General features: G+C 42.1%; 1 protein-coding gene and 1 long non-coding RNA gene across 3 annotated transcripts in view; one reads left to right on the forward strand and one right to left on the reverse strand.

Moving 5' to 3' along the window:
• The window catches only part of LRP12 (LDL receptor related protein 12), a 74,476-nt gene extending 65,476 nt beyond the window's left edge, over window positions 1-9,000 (reverse strand). For both annotated transcript variants that reach the window (XM_040494228.1, XM_040494227.1), the window contains exon 1: window positions 8,852-9,000. In XM_040494228.1, coding sequence (XP_040350162.1) covers window positions 8,852-8,930 — 79 coding nt within the window. In that variant the 5' untranslated portion in view covers window positions 8,931-9,000. The remainder of the gene's footprint in view (window positions 1-8,851) is intronic.
• Window positions 9,001-9,317: 317 nt separating this feature from the next.
• Window positions 9,318-24,053, forward strand: part of LOC121042837 (uncharacterized) — an 82,219-nt gene continuing 67,483 nt past the window's right edge. The window contains exons 1-2 of the long non-coding RNA XR_005796479.1: window positions 9,318-9,950; window positions 16,858-17,089. This is a non-coding gene — a long non-coding RNA (uncharacterized LOC121042837). The remainder of the gene's footprint in view (window positions 9,951-16,857; window positions 17,090-24,053) is intronic.

The following is a 24,053-nucleotide window of genomic DNA, read 5'->3' on the forward strand; positions in this document are numbered from 1 at the left end:
TTTTTTTAACATTTTTTTTCAACGTTTATTTATTTTTGGGACAGAGAGAGACAGAGCATGAACGGGGGAGGGGCAGAGAGAGAGGGAGACACAGAATCGGAAACAGGCTCCAGGCTCCGAGCCATCAGCCCAGAGCCCGACGCGGGGCTCGAACTCACGGACCGCAAGATCGTGACCTGACTGAAGTCGGACGCTTAACCGACTGCGCCACCCAGGAGCCCCTACATATTTTTATTTAATGTATGCTATTTATGGTCACATGTACTGGGTTTCTCACTGCATTTTAAATTTAATTGTGGAGTCCTGAAACCTACAAGTTTGAGAACTGTGGCTCTGCAATGTTCCCTTATGCTAATACACCATAATTAACTCATCTATTCTACTGCCCACGGACACAGGGGCTGGGTTTAGTCCAGGACTATAGCAAATAAGGATACTATGAATAATCTTGTACCTGTCTTTTGTCAGACATTATGTGCCCACTTCTGTTGAGTTTATACCTTGGAGGAGAATTGCTAGATCACAGGGCATGTTTATATACAACTTTAATAGATATGATTTTCCAAAGTGGCTAATAAGCATTTGAAATGTGGTTACTCTAATTAAGATGGGTTACAGGTATAAAACTTACATTGGATTTTGAAGACTTAATATAAAAAACACTGTAGAATACCTCAGTAATTATATTCTATTGATTATATGTTAAAATGATAGTATTTTAGATATACAGTATTGAGTTAAATAATTATTAACATTAATGACACTTGTTCCTTTTTTTTTTTAATGTGGCTACTAGAAAATTTAAAACTAGGTATATGACTTATATTTGAGGTTCACATTATCTATCTGTGGGACAGTGCTGCTCCAGGAGGAAACAGAAGTAAAAGAGCCCAATAACATTACTGTATAGAAGAAGTGAGATGCTTCTGAGAAGGGCACCTTTAAGGAAGACATCCCAAAGGAGGGAGTATCTAAAGGAAAGCCAAAGGACATGCAGGAGTTAGCTTAGCAAAGAAAGTGATAGAGGAAGGAAGGGAAGGGGCAGAGGGAACATAATGTGCAAAGGCCAGGACTGTGTTTAGTATAGCAGAAACATGGTGGAAGGTAGGGAGTGGTGAAGGGAAGTAACAAGAGACGAGAAAGGTAAAAACTAGCCAGATTATGAAGGACCGAGTGAATTATGCTTGTATTTTAAGAACAGGGAACTACTGTTGGGTTTTAAGCAAGAAAGTTACATAACTGTATCTGTACTTTAGAAAAGCCACTCTGGCTGCTGCTGCTGTGTATCTGATTAAATCTGAACAAGACTAGGGGCGCCTGGGTGGCTCGGTCCGATAAGCGTCCGACTTCGGCTCAGGTCATGATCTCGTGGTCTGTGAGTTCGAGCCCCGTGTCAGGCTCTGTGCTGGCTGCTCAGAGCCTGGAGCCTGTTTCAGATTCTGTGTCTCCCTCTCTCTCTGCCCCTCCCCTGTTCATGCTCTGTCTCTCTCTCTGTCTCAAAAATAAATAAATGTTAAAAAAAATAAATTAAAAAAAATCTGAACAAGACTAGAGTCATGATTAGTTGGGAGCTGTTACAATAACGTAGACAAAAAAAAAAAAATTATGGACTTGTACACAAAGAGTAGAGAACACAGCAGTAGAGGTATGTGAACCTTAGGCAAAATCACTGCTATCAAATTCCGTTTCCTCTATACCTACCCTCATATTCTAAGTCTTGGTGAAAAGTTTTAGTGTCACTAGAATGGGCAATAATAATTTCAAGAAACTGATTTTTAATTCAGAATATACAGGATACAAAGATTTATCTTTTCTCCAATTTGCTAACTTAACACCTAAATGATGCTTTAATAATCAATGAAATTAAGTTAAGGAAAGGCTTGCTTTCTTACTTAAGAGGCAAATCTCAACTACTAAATGTGGTACTGTGCGCTATGTAATCTATTCAGTATTAAAAGACTAGCACAATTTCCTGTTTCTCTAAAAACTGAAATGTAAGTAAATTAAAGGTAGATACCAATTAATTCTCATTCAGTGGTATGAACGTGAGTGTAAAACCATTTCGCTTCTTCACTAAACTGATACTAGCAGGGCAGTGAGTTATCAAATATTTAAAAGTCAACTAGAAAACTACTTTGTCAGCTTCATTTATTTTGAAATTTTGGGACCTTCTAAAGTTGTATCCTCTGTAAATAAACTGCAACCCAGGGGAATAAAGACAAAAAAGGTCACTTAATTTTTTGTTGCCCCCTCTAAGACATAAAGCAATCTTTAATTGACCACTTAATATAAAGCATTTAACTTGGGCAAACAGGTCCTTGAAATCTAACTTTTGTTCTATCCTTTGCTTCTTACCTGAAATACTCTTCTTATTTTTTAATGTTTGTTTATTTTTGAGAGAGAGATGAAATACTTTTAAAACACTGTAGAAAGTTATGTTCTATACTTATTTCACTGACAAAACTGAGAGTCTTTAGAACTGGGTTCTCCACAGGCCACTTGTTAAGCCTCTCCCCTAAATCCTCATTCCTTCTTGTCATGTGTTGTAGAGCTGTTCACCACAATACCCCTTGTTGCACTGAGTGTTCTTAGCCTTCCCTTTTCTAGACTGAATAACAGAAACTTACCTTTTAATGACCTAAACTGCTCTAATGAATTGTGGAACCTCTCCTCTCTCCTCCACTCACCAGATCCCATGTCATATTACTTTAAGAAATCTCTATCTTCCCACCCTGAAACTTAGAGGCCTAAGTACACTGGAGCCGGTATTTTCCTCCTTCCCTCTTGTGACAAGAGAGGAAGCATCCCTTTCTTTCCTAGCAAAAAGCCAATCCATACTCTTCTATCTGCACTATTACTACCTTTGTCCAAACTCCCATGTCTCTCACCTGGATCACAGCCAAAGCCTGATCACCCCATCTCTACTCTTGTCTACTTCACAAGTCTCCACACAGCGGGCAAAAGTGACTCTTTCCAAACCATAAGTCACACCAGGTCCACTTAAACCTCTTATATAGTTACACTTAAAATAAACCCAAATTCTTTACCATGATTTCCAAAGCCCTGAGTTCTTGCCTAAGATTCTAAGCTCACCTTGTCGGTCTCCCTTATGACCACTGTGCTCATCTACACTGGTTTTATTCATTTACCTACCTACAACACATCAGCTCTTCTACATCAGCACCTGCTTGATTCTGGGTCTTTCAAACATGGTTGCCAAGTGCAAGGATCTCTTTTCCCAATCATAATATGGTTAGCCATCCTTTGGGTCTTACAAATGTCTCCGCAAGAAGTCTTCTAATTACCCTGTGTCTGTTATTCACTATCTCAGCCTCTTGTGAGTTTCTTACTGTAACTTACTCACTAGACTATAAACCTTATGAGGGCAGAAACTAGGTCCATCAGCTTGTTGTGCCTTACACAGTATCAGACAAAAGCAAATGCTCAAGGAATATTTGCTAACTGAATGAATGAGTAAAGAGACAGGATTAGGTTACAATCCCAGCTCTACTACTCCCTAGTGGTTGGATCTTAGATAAGGCACAACCTTTCTGAGCTTCAATTTTCTCTTCTATAGAAAAGGGGCAAACACCTGATAGGACTGCTGAATAAGACCTACTGAAGATTAACTGGCAATAAATAAAAACCAAGCACAGAATCTGAACTTAATAAATGTTACAAACTTAATTTAATAAACGTTAGTTTCCTTCCCTTCTTTCTTTTGCTTAGACAGTGAGAATTCCTTAAGCTAATTCAGTATTGAAACTAATTCAGTATTGAAAATATGCATAGAAAGATAGATCTATATATAAACCTATTGTTGCATATACTTAAAAGACTGATGATATGCATCTCAACAGATGGACTGGTAACTTGTATTTGCAGGATCTAATCCTATGCTTTAGAAAATGGGAATAAGTAGTGCACATCTATTACTCACTTCTCCCCAAAAAACAGTGGGGGTGGGGGAGGGGGAGGAGAAAAAGAAACAAGAGGGAAAGGTAACCTTAGAAATTAGAGATCATTAACTTCAATTCCTAGGTTTAGAACAACCTCCACTTACCTATAAAGACTTGCAGAAAGAACAAGATTAATACTTATTCTAAAATAAAAACATGTTCTATTTGCTTAAATCTATACAAATCTCATCTATATTTACTTACCTCCCTTTTTTACCTTTCATTCTTTAAACTGTAAGAGCATTGAGAAAAGAAAAAGAAAAAAAAAAACAAGAAAAAACCTCAACTACAAAAACACCTCAAATGAGACACACAAAAAGGTTTCACTGTTCCCTTAATTTCTTGATAAGCTTTAAATGGTCTAACCACAAAAGTCAGTCTTTTCTTTCCATTTTCTTTAACTGCTGCTCACTTTTCAGCCTGACATCACTTTTATGTTTTTTGTCAGAGATTTTACTTTCTAGGAACCTTCTAAACCATTTATGATACATCATTCAAATCTCCACCATATTCTTCCTAGAACATAGCTAGCCCTCTGAAAGTGGTCATTTAATAGTCTCTGCCCGATAAATGCTAATAATTTTTAAGAACTGTGCTGTATACCTTCATATTCTCCCCAGGATATGGATATAATTTAGATTCTAAACCCAAGGAAGGGTTTATGTTAAGCAACTAATTCAGTTTTATTCAACATATTTTATGTAATCAAGCTTGACTTTTTTAGAAGTAATTGGAATCTGGTTTAGATTTTTTTCCTCACGTTCCAGTTATTTCTACAACCTTTCTAAAATTGGAACTTCTAGTCTATCCTTAAACTGGAAATATATAAAATGCTGTTGAATGTTCCACAAAATTCATGGGAAAAGATTTACCATTAGATAGAAAATGCAAGGTAAAAAGAGTATTTTATGTTACCACAACCCTCTGTAACAGTACTGTGTATGGCAAAGACTTTTGACTATAATTAGCCAAAAACCAGTTCAAAGAAGAATTTTATCACAGGCCAGTCATGTATGCCAAGAAGAGTTCTTATTGCTATCAAATGCTCTGGCAGCAAGTAGCCACAAACTAACCACCTGCAGTTCTCCAAGGCTATTGTAAAATGATATACAAATACCACAAACATTTCAAATTACATTTTAAAACTTCATCTAGGGCCATGTTCTCACACTAGGAACTGCAATCTATTAATGGGTCCAAAATAATGAGTCCAACCAGCAAATGAAGAATGTTGGGTGCATCACAGGTAGTAAAAGTATTATTTCATGGTTTTGTTCATGGTATTTATTTTGTTTTGTTCTGTGTACTGGGAGTAACATAAAATGTATTTTAAGGGTGGGTTTCAGTAAGGAAAAAAAAAGTTAGAAAACACTGATCGGGAAGTGGAAAAAGGATAAAGCAATGGAACTGTTACAATTACCAACTTATGGCTTGGGAGATGAGCCAATCAACAGCTTCTGTTGACTAGGAGACAGTTTCTGGAAACCTCCATGCACTTGCAAAAGCCAGACATCCCTATGTGAGATCTGAAAAAGCACCTTCTCCTATAGTCGGCCTAGGACAGTGCCCAGCAAAGCTCACAGTTGTTTCCACTAATGTTCTTATTCCTTCCAAATTCCAAAGACAGAAGTCAACTTTTACTAACTCTCAGGGACATTCAATAGTTAAGTTATAGCAGCTAAGATAGAGTAGTTCCTGAAAGATAATTATTGGTTCTCAAACGACTACTTCTTTTTTTTTAAATGTTTTTTCATTTATTTATTTTTGAGAGAGAGAGCACAAGTGGGGAGGGTCAGAGAGAGAAGGAGACAGAATCTGAAGCAGGCTCCAGGCTCTGAGCACAGAGACCGACGTGGCGCTCGCGTCGCGTCGCTGTGAGATCATAACCTGAGCCAAAGTCGGACGTTTAACCCACTGAGCCACCCAGGCACCCCACCAAACAGCTACTTCTAAAAAACATTACTATACTCCATATCACAATTTAGAGTTTCAAGTAAGGCCTTAACATTCAGAAAAGTAACTTGGAAGTAAAACAGTCACACGATTCCACTAATATGGTCACATTTAACAGTCACAAACGTAGGCCACTAAAATGGCCATGTGAAGAGAATAAAAGCCAAAATAAACAGATTTATTTTATTTATTTGAGAGAGAAAGAGTGCAGCCCTGAGCAAGGTGGGGGGGGGGAGGGGGACAAGGGGAGAGAGGGAGGGAGGGAGAAGGAAGGAGAGGGAGAGAATCTTAAGCAGGCTCCGGGTTCAGCTCCATCCCACGACCCTGGGATCTTGATCTGAGCCAAAATCAAGAGTACGACACTCAACTGACTGAGCCACCCAAGCGCCCTCAGATTTTTTAAAAAGATACATGAAATGTTCCAAGATTCAAGACACAACCTGGACCCATTTAATACTGCCATTAATGCAGAAGACTCATTCTGTGAAGAGTTAGTTTGGAACTGCCTACATATTGAGCAACCTGCTTTTTTTCACTGAGCCATGTTAAGAGTTACTCTCACACTCAGTTGTTTTAACAATAATTTCTAATTATTTTTGAAGCCATTTAAAAACACGTTTTGATGCATACGGTACAGTTTCATAAATTACACCTAATATCTGTTCTAAAGGCCCAGTGTGATGAGTATTTCAGTAATACTCCTCACTAGTGCATATTCAAGTTAAACAAACCCCACTATTTATATAGAAGCACATCCCCCCATATTATTGTTACAGCTTTTTTTTTTTTCTCATATAAACCCACATATGGCTGGAGAGACAAAAGAGGACAAAAGTATAGCTGTAAAGAGAATTTCCCCAGTTGCAGGGTGAAGGGTCTCTGCTCACATAGTTTTAATATTCTGCCTGGCTCACTACCTCCTTTTTTCTTATACTTTGAAACTTGCTGTGGCTGGAGACATCAACCCTGGCACAATTACTTGCTAGTTTTATAACATGGTCCCACACTGTTGGAAAAGGAGTTTCCTTCTTTGCCTACCAACAGTTCGTCACTAAACATAAATTCCAAAAGGATAAATCTTTGATAAGCACCTACTAGAAAGTCGTTTTGTGTACAAGTACAAAAGAATGTACCAAGACAAATTACAAGGTTCACAGCCTCTTATCCCTGGAGGCAAAAAGACTTTTAGTTCAAACACTAATGACACAGATTTTCATGAAAGAGCTAAAAGAGCTCATTTATTTATCTATTCTGATCAGACATCTCTAGGATTCAATTCTGACTATAGCAGAGGACAAAGCAGGACACTTCTAATCACCCCAGATTAAAGATGCCTTCTTGCTTTCTTCTCTCTTCTGGGCCATTACAACAAACCTAGGGCAGAACTATACCCACCTTCAGGCTAGAAGAAACAACATAATAGCTTATTGATCTCTGGTGTAGACCCAAACCCACAAGTCATCATGCAAGTGGGAATCACAGCTACTCGGTGCAAATAATACTCAAAAGTCACGCACAGGGTTTTCTGATCACACACAGGCATACCATTCACAATTACCACGTCGAATGCAAACCTTCCCCTGCCCTAAACAAACGAAAATGCACACTATATATAATGTATAATATATATAATACAGTATAATAATAATACATTAATCAGGATCAGGCAGAGAGCAACACATTTTGAATCACATTGAAAAACTATTTTGGTTGCTAGTAAATGTTAACTTACGGTCATTAAATTCATTTGCAGTAATTTCTCAGGTTCTAACAGTTACCATCGCATTCGATTCCACAGATAAATGCTTCAAAAGCGGTAATATTGCTCACGAAGTACATACTGACTGAACTCCCATCACCATACCATTAGTGGAATTAGTGTTCGTGGCAAATGACTTAGACGTCTTATAAGTGAAATTTCTCAAGGAATGGCAACTCCTACACAGTATTTCCTACAGTATTTCTTACAGTATTTCCTTCTGAAGATATCAAAACACCACGCTAAGTAGTAAATGTTAAGCGTGTTCACAGAAACACCTTTTCAATGCGTTCAACTGATAAACTAAGAACGCTGAAGTCAGAAGTGGAACTCAAAGTCTCAAGCAATGAATGTTCTAATTAATTCCATTCAGCTCTAGTTCAGACCCTGATGTAACATAAAGCTTAGACCTCGCACACAGTCTCCAGCCTTCTCTCAACCTCAAAGGAGTGAGTATATGCAACGCAATCCACAGACTGGAATGAAGCAACAGTGACAACATTAGCGGCCAATGATGGATGAAATGACAAATGAACCAGGAGTCGGGGCAGACATCTACGCCCTAAGGGAGAGAGTGAGGTGGGGCTGGAAACTATTTTCTGGCCTTCTCCCGCGTACTGCTCCCAGAGAAGGGACAGGATCCAGCACGCCCGGGATCAGCGGAGCCTCGGCCTCCGAGGTGCAGGAGTGGGACGAGAGCGGTAGGCTGCTTTTTCAGGGAGTGGGGAGAATGGGGAATTGGTGCGGTGGGAATTTCACTGGGGAGAGAACTTCCTGACCCCGGAAGGGTCGGGGGTGGCAGGACCGTCCCGAGAGCGGCGAGGGCGACCTCCTCTTCCTTCTCACAGTCATACATCTTTGTGTGCGTGGATTGTGCAAGGGGCCCTCGAGTCCAGGTCGGGAAGTCCGCCCACCACCCCCTCGCTCCACCGGGACTCCCTCCGGCCGGGACGCCCAAACCCCTCTCCGACAACCCCGAGAGTCTAGAGGTGGTGAGCGGGCGACAGCATCTTCGTGTGTGGACACCCCTCCGGGGCATCCACCCCTCGCCGGGTCTTTGTCCCGTCGGCGGTGGGGTCTCTCCCCGGTTCTCCCGGGGAACCCCTGTCCTGGAGGCCTCGGGGCCCAGGGTCGCCCCAGCTTTGTTCGGTCAGCGGGGCGCAGGGACGCGGACACTTACCGTACACTCCGGCAAGGAAAAGCAAGACCAACGCAGACCTCCACCGCGGAGACTCTTTTGTGCTCCAGCGACGGGCCATAACCACGGCAGATGGAGGGAGCGAGGATGAGATGGAGGAGGAGGAGGAGGAGGAGGAGGAGGAGGAGAAGAAGGAGGAGGAGGAGAAGAAGGAGGAGGAGGAGGAGGAGAAGAAGGAGGAGGAGGAGGAGGAGGAGGAGAAAGAGAAGGAGGAGGAGGAGGAGCTGGGGCCAGACGCCGCCGCCACCGAGCCCCCGGCTGCTCCCTGCGCGCTCCGCGGCGGCGGGAGGGGGAGGGGAGGGGCCACCGCCGTCGCCCGCCCGCGCTCCCTCCCTCCGGCCCTCCCTCCGCAGCACTCCAGCTCCCACCTCCGGCGGCGCGACAGCCCTACGCGGGGCGCTTTCCCCGGGGCAGGGGCAGGGGCAAGCCGAGCGCGCACAGGCGCTGGGCGAGGGGGCGGCGGAAGCGCCGACTCCGGCCTCGCACCGCACAGGCTAGCCGGCGCCGCCACCCGCCAGACGGAGCGAGAGCCGGGACCCGCGCTCATCCGTGCGATCGGCAATCACCTGGCCCGCCTGCCTTGGTTCCCGCCCCGCGTTCAGCCGGTCTTTCCAAGTCTCGGGGACCGTTTCCCCGCGAGTAGAGCCAGAGGAGTAAGGCAGTGCCAATCGATGAGCGAGCAAGCGAACGCCGGCCGCTAGGTTCCCGCGAGCTGGGGAGCGGGGCCCCGCAGTGGAGCTCCGCCGCAGTCGGAGGCCTCCTCGCTGCCCCTACGGTGGTGTGAGGGCAAGTTGGGAGGCTGAGGATGGTTGTGCGTGCGGGGAGAGTGGGTGAACGGCGGCTAGGAACTTGGGAGTTCCTCTCCCCTACCCCTGCTTGCGTCCGCTTACTATCTGCGCAGAGCTCAGGGTGTGTGGGTGCCTTAGTGCTGCCGTCTCCGGCCGGCTTAGTGTGCCCGCGTGCTGAGATGCTCGTGCTGGACACCCACGCTCAAGGTGCCCGGCGAGAGTCCAGCAAGCCTAGAGCGCGGTGCTCTTCTAGTCTAGCGTGGAAGCCGCAGGAAGCAGTTTGACTTCGCAGGGTAGGGCGGGATGCGCGGCTGGAGAAGGTGCGGAGGGTGGGGGGCGTGGGGTGTCTTTCTACATTCCCTCATTTCCCTAAGCATCTTCTCCCAATCACAGCGAGTGCGACTCCTTCCCTTGACACTCCGTAGCACTTTCTAGATACTTTTGTAGTGACACTGGCACGTCAGACCTTCCGCCGTGTAGTTTTAAAGTGTTTGTCTATTTTTCAAGTGTTTGTCTATACGTCTCCTCTCCCTTACTGATATCATTGGCCTTTACATGCACTCCCCTGGCTATCCATTGAAGACCTACAATGCGCTATGCTGTCTCCTAGACACAGGTTAACTCTTTTTAACCCCCAACAGCCTCGTGAGATTTTACCCACATTTTATAAATAAGAAAATGAGACTCGGAGAGGTTAAATTACCCCAAACGATACAGCAAATAGTTTGAAACAATTTTTCTCATTCCAAATTCAAGACTGTTTCCCCTGTGTCACAGTTTACTCTGTAGCACAATGCTTAGTGCATAGGAGGTAAATGTTAAATTTTAAGATATACATTTGAAGGTACATTTAGGCTTTGCCTGTATCCTCTACCGATTTGTCCCCTTAAAAAAATATATACATTTTTTTCCAGGAAATGGTATTTCAAAAAAAAAAAAAGCTTATTAGAAAACAATAGAAAATCCAACAATTAATAAATTTTGTATAAGCTGACAAAAAGAAAAAACAAAAAACAATGGAAATCCAAAAAGTGTTTTCCGTTCTCATTGGAGAAGAAGCAGCAGCTTCTTTGTTTTTCATTAAACAGCCAGCAGTTGTCTGTCCTAGTTTTAGGATTCTGGATTCTATTTCATTGTTTCTTTAGACCTTTTTCTAGAAATTGCGCTGCCATGATAGCTGTGCGTAGGACAGGACACAAAACGAAGAGAGCCTAGACTGCATCTTTCCCTCTCCACTTTTAGTACCATTCCCATTCAAGGAACAGTATCCCCAAGACAGGGCACACAGTGTCCATCAGTCCCGTGACACATGCATTGACACCCTTCCCACCAACTATACTTGGTCCTCCACACAGACCTGTCTTCTGGGATGGATCAAGTTCTCAAACTTGTCTCAGGGTCCATCTGAAAACACTTAAAATTTGGCGAGGACTCCACAGAGTGTTTATGTAGGTCATATCTAGGGATATTTACCGTTTAGAAATTAAAACAAAAGTTTAAAATACTTGTAAATTCACTGAAAATGAAAATTACAAGTTAACTTTGTTTTACAAAACAAAAGTTGGTGAGAAGTGTGGCATTGTTTCCATCTTTGTAAATCTCCTTGATGTCTGGCTTAATAGAAGACAGCTGGATTCTCATATCTGCTTCTGCATTCAATCTGTTGCAATATGTTGTTTTGGTTGAAGTATATGAAGAGCATTCAGACTCACACAGATACACAATTGACAAAGGGAGGATCTCATGTACCTCCCCGGGATTCTCAGATAAAACTTTGAGAACTGTTGATCTAGGTGTCTATCTTAACACCTTTGAAACCTGAGTACTTTGTTTCTCATTGCAAAGAATTAATAAATATCTATTCTAAGGGATTAGAAGAATAGTGCTTCAATGTACACCAGCCAAGGATATTTATGTTGCATGAAGGAACATTTTTATTTATACAAAATCTAATTCTGATAGACTATCCAGACATTTGGTAAGCAACACAGCACAGAATACATATTCAGTATTACCCCTTCTTACCTAATCTATCTAACCTGGCATCTAAGTGTCTACTGGGCTAATATATCAAATAAATTCTACAAAAAAAGCACTTAGAAATTTATAAAAACTGTATACAGTAGTAAGTATCGGTTAACAGTTTTATTGCAGTTGGACTGACGGTTTAGCTTGGCCAGTGTTCCTATCTACACCCTATAAAACATAAAGTGTGCTCCTGAGACTCATATGGTTCTTAATCTGGATCCCTAGATCCACAGATGGGTTTCAAGGGGTCCCTTAATCCTCCTGAAAGTGTATGAAAATTTTGTGCGCATGTCTTCCTATAGGCATAAGTTTCATTATTTTCAGAAGATTCTTAAAGTGTGTGTCAACCATTTTAAAACGTTTAAGAAAGATTAAATGAAGCAACTATTTGAGTTGCTTTTTTTTTTTTTTAAACATGTATTTATTTTTGAGAGAGAGAGGGGTGAGGAGGGGCAGAGAGAGGGAGACAGAGGATCCGAAGCAGGCTGTGATCTGTGAGCTGGAGCCGATTGGAGGGCTCAAACCATGAGGTCATGAGGTCATGACCTGAACCAAGAGTCAGCCCTTCAACTGACTGAGCCACCCAGGGGCCCCTGTGTTGCTTCATAATCCTTTTCCAATGGTTCTCAAACTCCTCAAAGGCATGCATTCAGGAGTGGAGAAGTATATAGACTGTTTCTTTTTCCCTTGGCATATTCTGAAAAGGGCCACAGTCCTTCATTTTATGGAGACATGCCCTTAAATAATCCTTTTGTTTTGATTTTAAACTTCTTCTTCCGTGTTCGGTTATCACTGTATATAATGGTTTAATTTTCACTCTTGTCACCAATAAAAATTCATTCCTTCTAGTGTAGACCCTGTTCCATTTAGTAGCATTTGAAAATCTCATCAACACTGTGAGGTTAGACTGGGAATTTAAGTCTACCACTCTGAGCATCATCTTTTATTGGAAAGAAAATTGATGATAGTGGTTTTTCTACTTGGCATGCTGCCAGGCAAAGCTAAATCTTTTAACTCCTCCTCAAAGGAATATTATGTTTAAAAAAGAAAAGCAAACTTGATAAACACATATAACTAAAAGGGAAAGAAAAAATTTTCAAATTGAAGTTACATAAATAAGGTATCTTTACAAGCAAATTGTAATTTCCATTGGAGTTGAGTAATACAGGATAGCAAATGAGAGCCATCAATCTAGGCAACTTCTATACCAGTTCCCAAGCACATTTATTGTGGTTATTATTTATTATGTTCTGTGCTCTGACAGCATACCCAGCATTGTACCAAGTAGTCAAAGACATAATCCTGGCTCTAAATTAAATAGCCCAATCCACATAGATTTAGTTTTGCCCTCGTAAACCTACTTTTTAATTGTAAAACCCAACTGTAGAGCATGCGTGATTTTACAGTGCTAAACATCTCTCTCGTAGACATATGTAGCGGTTGCCCCTACCAAGAAAAAGGAGGGAAGGGGGAATTAACTACAGACATTGGTACTTATAGATACTCTGAGTGTTTTTGTTGTTTAATTGCTAGATTTCCAAATGCATTTAGATGTGTTAATTTTAAGCTCTTCCTATGATTGATTGAGGATGTAAGCTGGAGATGCTCATAGAATAGAATCTTATCCCCTATGAGCCCATCAGAAGTGAATTTGGCAAATGTAATGGCAACACAATGGCTCTTTATAGGCTAATTTCAGACATGTATAAGTTATTTGTTTATATTTTGCCCATGTCCAAAATGGATTTGTGATCCCCAGTGTATTTGTAGTAGACTATAGTTGTTAAAAGTGTAGATCTTAAGAGTTTAACAGAGCTGAGTTAACCTTGGTAAAGTAACCCAACCCTTTGTGTCTCTTATTCCCACCTACAAAATCAGGAGAAAAAATGGGGCATCATTAAATTACGTACCTGCCTTAAGTGGGATAATAATAATTGCTTATATATGTTGAGTGCTCATGGTATACTACACATTTCATCCTCAAACAATCCTCTGATGTTGATACTATTATTTACTCCCCCTTTTCAAATGAATAAACAGGCACAGAAAAGTTCAGTAATGTTATCAAGATCACAGATAGTAAATAATCAGTATTTACACTCAGGCAGTCTAACTCCAGAGCATGCTGTCTTAATCATTCTACCATGTTTTATGTAAAGCACTGAATAGAATGCTAGGCACTTAGTAGATACTCAGTAAATGGCAGTTACTGTTATTAAACATATAAATGACATAAGCAAAAAAAATGCTTATTCTCTAATATCGTATAATTTAAAATAAAATGTACAGAGTTATTTTCTGTCTTCCTTTTATTTCCTGGAAGTAGCTGATAGCACTGTTAGTTTGGTTAAAGTTAGACTTAAGCCTCTTTTAGATTTCTTTTTAAAAAGAAGAGTCATGGGGCGCCTGGGTGGCGCAGTCGGTTAAGCGTCCGACTTCAGCCAGGTCACGATCTCGCGGTCCGGGAGTTCGAGCCCCGCGTCGGGCTCTGGGCTGATGGCTCAGAGCCTGGAGCCTGCTTCCGATTCTGTGTCTCCCTCTCTCTCTGCCCCTCCCCCATTCATGCTCTGTCTCTCTCTGTCCCAAAAATAAATAAACGTTGAAAAAAAAAATTAAAAAAAATAAAATAAAAAGAAGAGTCATTTTAAAAAAATTTATTTCCTTGAATTTTGGAAAACATCAAGTGAGTATCAGTTAGATGAAGCATAAGTCTGACTTTTTGGTGCTTGTACTAATTTTTTTTTTTTTTTTGGTGACCTTGTAGTCATTATTTATAGTTTCCTTTCAAGATCAGAGAACCTTAGGTTGCTTATCGCCCTAATCTTTAGAAAAGATCTATGACAGATTTTTCTGATCCCAAAGAATACATCAAATCATATAAAACTGCTCAGTCATCAGGCCATGAAAACAGAGGTCATTTCTACTAAAGAATAGATTACTCCAGCTTCATCATGAAAAGAATATTCTCCTTGGAAATACCCAGGCGGGTTTGCATTTTGAATATGTACCAGCTGTGATGGAAAAGAACAGTCTAATCCTTTCGATTCCTGTAGTCCACTGCCTCACTTGCACAGCAGGGGACGTGAAAGAAATAGTGTCAAAAAGCATTTCAGTATAAAAATTTTATTCTCATACCCAATGAAATGAATTAAGTAACTGAAGAAAAGTTAAGCACCTCGGAACATTGTATCAGTTGGTTCTAGTCACCAAGTCGCTTAACTGCAGCCACCAAAACTTTTTTTCCAGGTCAATTATTAGCTCTGCTTAAGTACTGATACCGCTGAGACGGAAACCCCAATTTATAAATACTCATCTGTACAAAATTTCATGAAATAGTTTTAGCCCTTTCAACGCGGGGCTTAAGGGTAATTACTGGCAATTAGCAAGTGGCGAAACAGCTATGAGGAAGCTGCTTCAGCTGGCCCGTGAATGAGAAAAAGGACAGTCCCAGAGCACTTTGTGCTGACTTTGCTGTCTCTGGATTACATTCCCAGCAGCGCTAACCTTCAGTACTCCAGGGACTAGAATCTGTGGGAATGAGGCTCCTTAGGACATTTTTTTTTTTTTTTTGCCCTTTTTTTTTTCATTGCCTCGCACAGGCAGAGCAGAGAGCCAGGCTGCATACCACGCACGCTTTTTCTTCCCACTCTCCTCCCCTCTCTGTATTCAGTCGATGACGTCTTCCAGGAAGTCTGTTCTCAGTGATGTTCACCCTCATCAGATCAGTTAACCTCTTCCCTCAGGAGTCTCCTTCTAGCACAGGCTTCAGACCCATTCTGGCGAGCCAGTTCATGGGCACTCCTCATTAACTCAGAAAAAGTGTGTTAAGAATTGAGACACTGGGGCGCCTGGATGGCTCAGTTGGTTGAGCGTCCGACTTCGGCTCAGATAATGATCTCACGGTCCGTGAGTTCTAGCCCCGCGTCGGGCTCTGTGCTGACAGCTCAGAGCCTGGAACTTGCTTCAGATTCTGTGTCTCCCTCTCTCTCTGACCTTCCCACGTTCATGCCCTGTCTCTCTCTGTCTAAAAAAAAAACATTAAAAAAAAAAAAAAGAATTGAGACACGGACCCATCTTGGAAAATGGGAGAAGCATTTTGGTTTTTTTTTTTTAATTTATTTTTTTTTTTTTTCTTCAACGTTTTTATTTATTTTTGGGACAGAGAGAGACAGAGCATGAACGGGGGAGGGGCAGAGAGAGAGGGAGACACAGAATCGGAAACAGGCTCCAGGCTCCGAGCCATCAGCCCAGAGTCCTACGCGGGGCTCGAACTCACGGACCGAGAGATCGTGACCTGGCTGAAGTCGGACGCTTAACCGACTGCACCACCCAGGCGCCCCTGGAGAAGCATTTTGAATCCATGGACTGGTGTGCATTTGCCAATCTGAAGAGCAGGATTAGCATATTCAGATCCCCCCATCTTCACTGAGGAAGGTGGATAAAGAAAGGGAGAGAAAGCTCCAGTGAGACAGGGAATTTTGTCTGTTTTGTTCACTACTGTATCCTCAGCACCTAGAAGGCGGCTCATCTCCCAGCGGATGCTCAGGAAACGTGTATTGAGTGAATAAATAAGAAACATGAGGAATGAAATAGATCCCTGGGGAAAAGGAGAAGCAGAGCTGTTAGGGTCCTACAGAGAGAACCTGTGTTTGTTCTGACATCAGTGTCCAAGATGGCCTGAAGAAAAGCCTGCTTGCTTTGGAGCCCAAGCACAATGGAGTGAACCATCGGTTCTTGGGCTTCTAGGAAGAGCCAATAGACCTCACTGCAAGATGAAGCACCTATCGCCTTGTGTGCTGATATTCAAGATACTTCTCAAAGAGGTTTTAAAAAACTTTTCTGGTGTTTAAGTTCTAGTTTTGAACATTGTCTAAAATTTCCAGTATATGACTGGTTAAGTGGATTTTTTTAAAATGTTTATTCGTTTTTGAGAGAGAGAGCCTGAGCCAGGGAGAGGCAGAGAGAGAGGGGAGCAGCCGACAGCAGTGGGCCCGACGCAGAGCTCGAACTCAAGAACTGTGAGATCATGATCTGAGCCAAAGTCGGACACTCAGCCACCCAGGTGCCCCTAAATGGATTTTTAGTGGTCTCAACTGGTCTTATTAGATCTGTAAGTTGGGCACTACTGATTTTATTGATTATTAACGAGACCTTTGTTCTCTAACCCTGCAGAAACCCTCAGAAGACTTTTCAAAACCTTCTTCAGAAAGCTGTAAACTAACACCTGTCTATGAAGTTAAGCGGAGTTAATCAGTCTAAGAGGTGATGAAATCAGTGCCCAATGTGAAGTCAGGATCAGAGGGCAAAGAAGAGAACCCAGACAGCCAGACCTTTGCAGTATGAATTCAAGATTTATTCAATAGATCATGAATTGCTGGGTCCTCAGTCACTCCCAATTTAAAACGTAAGTACAGGGATGCCTGGCTGGCTCGGTTGATAAAGCTGCAACTTTTGATCTCAGGGTTGTGAGTTCGAGCCCTGCACTGGGTATAGAGATAACTGAATAAATAAATAAAATAAAATCTTTAAAATGTAAGTACAAAGAGCCCTTTCCACTTCCAAATTCAAAAGGAAGTTATCTTTTTTTACGTATCATTTGCTATTTCCAATATTCTCTCCATTACTATGAATTTGCTAAAGTTGGTCGTTAGGCAAAATAAAATCAGTTCTCTAAGAACTAGAATCTTATTGGGATTTTAATAATAACTCATTTATATTTTTGAATCCTTGAAATATGCTAAAGATTGTAAAATGTGGAAGTTTACATTGCCAAACTCAATCACCTAACGGTGGCGGGTTCTCTATCTGGCTAGTCATTGCAGATACAAGGGATATTATAATCTAGTGGGGAAACAGATATCCCAATAAATATAAACAACACTCATTCATTAAGCAAGTATTTATTGAGCACCTAATATGTGCCAGTCATTTTTTTTTTTTAAGATGCTGGGCCTGCTTGGTGAACAAATGTGGTACCTGCCACGGTAGAGGTGCACACACATAAGATATACCACAGGGGAGAGTTAGAGAGGTCCTCATGGAGAAAAAACACTTGCTTTGAGAAAGGAAGCCTTAGTGTGAGAACGATAATAAAAAAGGAGGTAGGCCAGGGTTGACAGAAAAGCATTCCAGGCAGAAGAACATCAAGTAGAAGTGGGAGAGTTAGATGCAATATGGGAATGTAAGTAGTTTGGTATCGCTGACTTAAAAGTGTGTGTGTGTGTGTGTGTGTGTGTGTGTGTGTGTGTGTGTGTGTTGGGGGTAGGGAGGAAATAAATATAATCATAAATCATAAGGGGTCTTAAATGGCGTGCAAATATGTGTAGATTTTATTCTGTAAGATGCAGGATGTGGGGAGTCATGCACAGACTGTGAGCAATGGAGTCCTGTTCGATTTCCGATGGAGCCTGGAATGGGACAGGGAGGGAATTTGGGGACCAGTCGGGAGGATATTAGAGCAGGGCGGAATGAGGCAGAGTGGTGAGTGCTCACGGGCCATAGGAATGGGGAGTAGTTAGCTCAATCAACAGTTGTTTGGAAGATGAGAATCCATGCTTTGTAGTCTGAGCATCTGGATGGCAGCATCTTTCCACACAATGAGGAATACGGGAGAGGGAGTGAGGTGGGCAGAAGAGGACTGAGAAAATGGGGAGTGTAACTTTGGACCAGCACATTCAGATAGAGAAGTCCAATAAGCAGTTGGATAACTGGATACAGTTAGATCCCAGAGGAGAGCAATGGGCTCCAGATGGAAAACTACCAGCACTGGTAAGATTACTTTTGGAGAAGATGGGTTTTCCCACAGCGAATAGGAAAAGCATCAGCATTCAGGGAATAGAGGTAGTAGAGGGGAAACAAATGGCCAGAGGGTAGGAGGAGATGCAGAAAAGCCGATGTCACAGAAACCAAGCACAGAGAATGTTAAGAACAAAGGAGGGGCAAAGAGCATAGATGCCAAAGAGCTCAAGTAATAAAAGGTCAAGTCCTGAAAAGGAATGAATAGAATCGGCTGCAAAAAAGTCCAATGTACATTTCTGAAGCCTTCTACAGATAACTGTTTGGCCTTGAATTTAGATCAAAGATGAATTCTGGATGATCTATATTTTTTTTTTTCTTGCTTCATCCAGCATTTTAGCATTTCTCTGCCTCAGACTTTATGTCACAGTATTAATCCATTTTAAGTTCAAATTTAAAAACTTCCAAGTTCAGCACTGGCCCTGGACGTGACGTTGAAGTACCCAGTTTGTCTTCCTCATGCAGTATTTCCTTGTTTGGTTATGTCCCCTCTTCCTTCCCAGCTTGCTCACATTCTCTTCCTCTGACCTCAGACTCCTGACATGTTCATGCTTTCCAACCCTCACCTTTTCTGCATCAGAAATAATTCTCGAGAAAGACCTTCATAAGTGAATCCATCTTGAAGTCAAATATGGCTTCTCTCCCAGGAGGACAAGTTCAAGGGAGAAAACATTAAACATCTGTAGTACACATTTCAGGGTGGAATGTCAGTGGATGGCGGAGAGATTTGGGGCCTGGGAAGTTTTCCCAATGCTCCTCTCAGGTGACCTCTTAACACAAGGCTATCCTTGCCTGAGGTATCCAGGGCATCCTTGCCTTGGGTATCCAGCCCAAGATATGGCTGTGCAAGAATGCCCAATTTTCCCTCCTGGAACCATACTAAACCTTTAGAAGATTTAAAGGTCACAAACATTTATTATATCAGTAATGTTCTTTTTGGAAATTATATTTTTGGCTGATAGTATTTCAATGTACTTAGTCGCTAACATAATAGCCAAAGAACACATACACTTTATCTTGTTTACTGCCAATTACTCTGTCACTATTTTGCTCAGAGCTATTGGAATAACTTCAAATGTGGTTTGGGACAGACAGGTTCAACTCTGCAGAGGCCATGTGTCCATGTCCACTGAATCAGCTGCTTCCTGTTGAGTTTTTAAAAGCAATATTAATGACTGGCTTTTGTACAGCCAAGTAGCTTGATCATGCTTTTAATTTAATTCAGTTTTTAAGGAAAGGGAAACAATCTCATTCATCATTTTTTTTTTTAAGATTCCATTTATGTGTGTGGCCTAGATATTGCATTTCCTGCAAGGGTCTCTGCTGAGGTTCTTTGATTGGAAATAAAGAATGGCTCCGTGAGTGAAAAATTTTATTGTTCTGCACTTTGTTTGTAAAAGCAAAGGTAAATGGCAAGAGGATTTGCCTGTTCGGACATGCAATGGAAAACGAGATTAACTTTTTCTCAGTGTATCATTTACAATGTGTTCTGCTTTCATGGGTATGTTTGTCTCTCACGTAAATTAGTTATGCTCTTAATCCTCTATTTACACTTCAGCCTGAGGGAACACGGTTCCTAATAAACACATGGTGTAAAAGTATTCTTTTACCAAAAGAGAGGAGGAAGTGGAACTGCCCAAGCATACTGTCACCAGCAAAGGCCCAAGTACCAGAGGCATGTGTGGGTCCTGGCCAGAGTTCAGTGACAAGCCCCCAGGGGCCGGAAGCAGGAGATTAGCGGGGTCTTCTGTTTAGATTCCATTTGTGTTGTGTAAGAAACCGGAGGAAAATCTCTAGCACATCCCTTAATGGCCTGACTAGAATAAATTGGGTGAACTGATAATAACTATAGTATTTAAGGAAAAGCACTCTCTAAGAAATAGAAGCATTACTCAATGATGAGAAACTTATCATCAGAAAAGAGAGCCAGGCATAGACATGTCAGAATAAAAATAATCTACTCAGGACCTGGTGTGATTTTATTTTCTCTGAGGTGCTGTCAAGGACCATTAAATAGAGGAGGCATTTATAGAATCATAAGCCTGTCAGAGCTGAAAGGGTCATTTCTAGTCCAATCTCCTAATTTTACAGGTGAGAGAACTCAGGCCCATCTGTACAAGGGTACTAATACTCTGTGAATTCTGCTGGAGGTCAGGCATTCTGGGAGAAATGGGGAACCAGAACTAGACCTCACACTTGGGGGGAAGGGGGCAAGAAAGAGGGACTGCCTTCCAAAAGCAAAGCCCAATCTCATGAAAAAAGCGTGGCATATGCAACCAAGGATACAGCACCCAAGAGAAAGTCTTATCCTGGATGAGAATCCTCAGCTACAAGGGCTGGGGCAGCACGCACGATAGCACGGAGGTGCTAATGGCAGGCCGGCAGTGGGCACTGGGAAATCCAAGCGGGTGGTGGATCCTGAGCCGGTAACTTGGGCCTCAGCGACGCAGCCACCCGCGCGCACGCTCTCGCTCGGCCACCCGCGCCCCGAGCCTCAGTCTGCGCGCGGCGCCGGGGGGTTCATCTCCAGTTCAGACGCAGGTGTCCCATCCTGCCCTGGAAAGAAGGGAAGTCTAACAAGAGCCGAACAGGGCTCCAATCTCAGAAAGATCCCTAACTAGGGGGCCAGTTCGGCTAAAAATGTATAATCAGCCTTGAGTTGGACTGGATGTTCAAGATGGGTGTTTGCAGCTGTGGGGCAAGAGAGATTCTTACTACCGGGGCACAGGGTGGAGCTGATAGAAGCCAAGTAGACAGATGGTGTGTTCCAAGATGCCAGGATAGAACTCCCTAAGTTCCTCTTAAGGAAAAGATTTTTCTAAGAAACTCTAGTATGTGGAAATCCAGTGGTTCCAACTGCGAAGAGAAGAGGGCTTCAAGTCCCATGAAAATACAGATGAGATGGCACACATTCAGGGTGCTATGGCTGTAGCAGTCCCATGAAAATACATTTAGTCACTTCCAGCATTGCGGACCCAACTTCATTTGGAATACTTTTGTGCATTATCAGTTTACTTTTCACATTTAATTGATGAATCTGGTCTAGGGATTTCACCCTCACAATTCTTACATATAACTGATATTAGCAACATAGGGATGGAAAAATAGAAGAAAACTTGCCCTTTCCTTCCTCATTAATAATACTGATTGTTCTCATGGATGAATTTAATAATAGAGCTTTGAATTGTGGCTCTTGTTTTGTTACTAGCAAAAAGAGGAAAATGATGAACAGTATAATTGGAATTGCATGCAACGTTTCAAGAGAGTGGGATAATCTCTGTTACTTAAGAATTGGTATCGGGGCACCTGGGTGGCTCAGTTGGTTAAGCGTTCGACTTCGACTCAGGTCATGATCTCACGGTCTGTGAGTTCAAGCCCCGCGTTGGGCTCTGTGCTGACAGCTCAGAGCCTGGAGCCTGCCTCTGATTCTGTGCCTCCCTCTCTCTCTCTGACCCTCCCCCGTTCATGCTCTGTCTCTCTCTGTCTCAAAAATAAATAAACATTAAAAAAAATTTAAAAATAATTGGTATTACTCAGCTCAGCCTTTACTGAGGCTGTCAACTTGGCTAAGTCATGGTACCAGAATGTTTGGTCAAACACAAGTCTAGACGTTGCCTTGAGGGTGTTTTTTGTATGTATTAAACATTTAAGTCGGTAACTTTGACAAAAGCAGATTATCTTCTGTAATGGTGGGCCTTGTCCAATCAGTTGAAGGCATTAAGAGCAAAGACAGATTTCTTGAAAAAGGAATTTTCTTCAAACTGCAACAGAGAAACCCTGCCTGAGTTTTCATTTTGCCGCCCTAGGGAATTTGGACCTCAACATCAGTTCTTGCCTGGATTTTTAGCCTGTGGGTCTGCTCTACAGATTTTGGACTTGCCAGCCCCCCACAGTCACATGAGACAATTGCTTAAAATAAATATCTAGCAAGCTAGCTATCCTATTAATTCACTGTCTCTGGAGAACCTTGACTACAGTCCATGAAATGCAGAAAACCTTAAATACCTCAGGTAGCTAGCTTGGTGTGCTTAGGCAAGTAGAGTTTGCATTCTCTAAAAATGTTGTCAGGAAAACAACGCATCTCAATACATTGAACTTCAATTTCCCACGTCAAGACTTGATTATTTTTCTGCAAATTTGACTCGCAATAAATCTTGCATCTGACGAATCTCTGCCATGTTTCCTTTTCGGGTCTCTCCAAGCCAAGTTTTAGTAGTGACATGTGGAAATATCTAAGAAACCATGGCAAATAGGAGAATGTGAGAATTTGAAGGGCACTTTGATGAGCAGCCTAGATCATTATGAATTCACTGTTGCCAAGCACTGATTTTTATTTTTCGTTTTTTTTTTTTTTAATTTTTTATTTTTGAGACAGAGAGAGACAGAGCATGAACAGGGGAGGGTCAGAGAGAGGGAGACACAGAATCTGAAACAGGCTCCAGGCTCTGAGCTGTCAGCACAGAGCCTGACGCGGGGCTCGAACTCGCGGACCATGAGATCATGACCTGAGCCGAAGTCGGCCGCTTAACCGACTGAGCCACCCAGGCGCCCCATGCACTGATTTTTAAAAATAGTGTCAAGTGAAGCAATTGATGTATTGTTTGTTGTTAATCACAAAACATTTAATTAACCAGGTATTTAAAAAAAATCCTTTTTCCACTCATATTTGTATGATTTCTTAAAAGTTGAAGCAACCTAAAAGGATCTCTAACCTAGCCTACTCGCTTTGCAAATGAGGTGCAGAAAAATTAAATGACCTGGAATAGTGATTTATTTTCAACCCGCAGATAGAGTGAATTTTTAAAAACACATCAGATCATGTTACACCTACTCAATACTGTCCAAGGACTTCTCAACTCACTCTGAGAAAAAGCCAAAGTCTTTTCAAGTTATTCAAGCCACTCCTTGATCTCTCTTCCTTCTACACCCCTTGGTTACCACTTTTGACCTCATCTCCTTCCATTGTCTTCCTGGCTCAGTCTGTATCAGCCGTTCACACCGGCCACTTTGATGTTCCTTGGCCACTTTGATTTCCTTGGACAGACCGATGACTCTCCTACCTCAGGACAGAGATGACCACTGTTAATAAAATGTTCAGGAGAGCTCATTAATACAGAAAAGGTGTCCATATGTGGTGTAATCCAGATGGAAGGCAATTAGGGAGGTAACAGAGGAATGTTCAGAATCAGGGAGGTCTATCAATACATTTTGAAGACCTCAATTCATAGGAAAACTGAACAAAGAATCTTAGTTTCTCTACCACACGTCAAGTGGGTAACAAAGCTAGGCAAGACCATTGATTCGGCAAGTGTACTGAGCACCTACAATTTGTCAGATGTTTTGGGCTCTGGGCATAAAGGGGTAAACAAAGAGGACTGCAGTTCCTCTCCGTAGGGAATGTAGGTCTTAAGTGGAAGAGAACACACAATAAAGCAGATGAGTAAATGGGGTTTGTGACATCACAATGAATGTTATAAAGAATAATAAATAGGGGGGCGCCTGGGTGGCGCAGTCGGTTAAGCGTCCGACTTCAGCCAGGTCACGATCTCGCGGTCTGTGAGTTCGAGTCCCGC

This window comes from Herpailurus yagouaroundi, unplaced genomic scaffold (assembly GCF_014898765.1).
Source record: "Herpailurus yagouaroundi ecotype Mexico unplaced genomic scaffold, PumYag 186, whole genome shotgun sequence".
Lineage (NCBI taxonomy): Eukaryota > Metazoa > Chordata > Mammalia > Carnivora > Felidae > Herpailurus > Herpailurus yagouaroundi.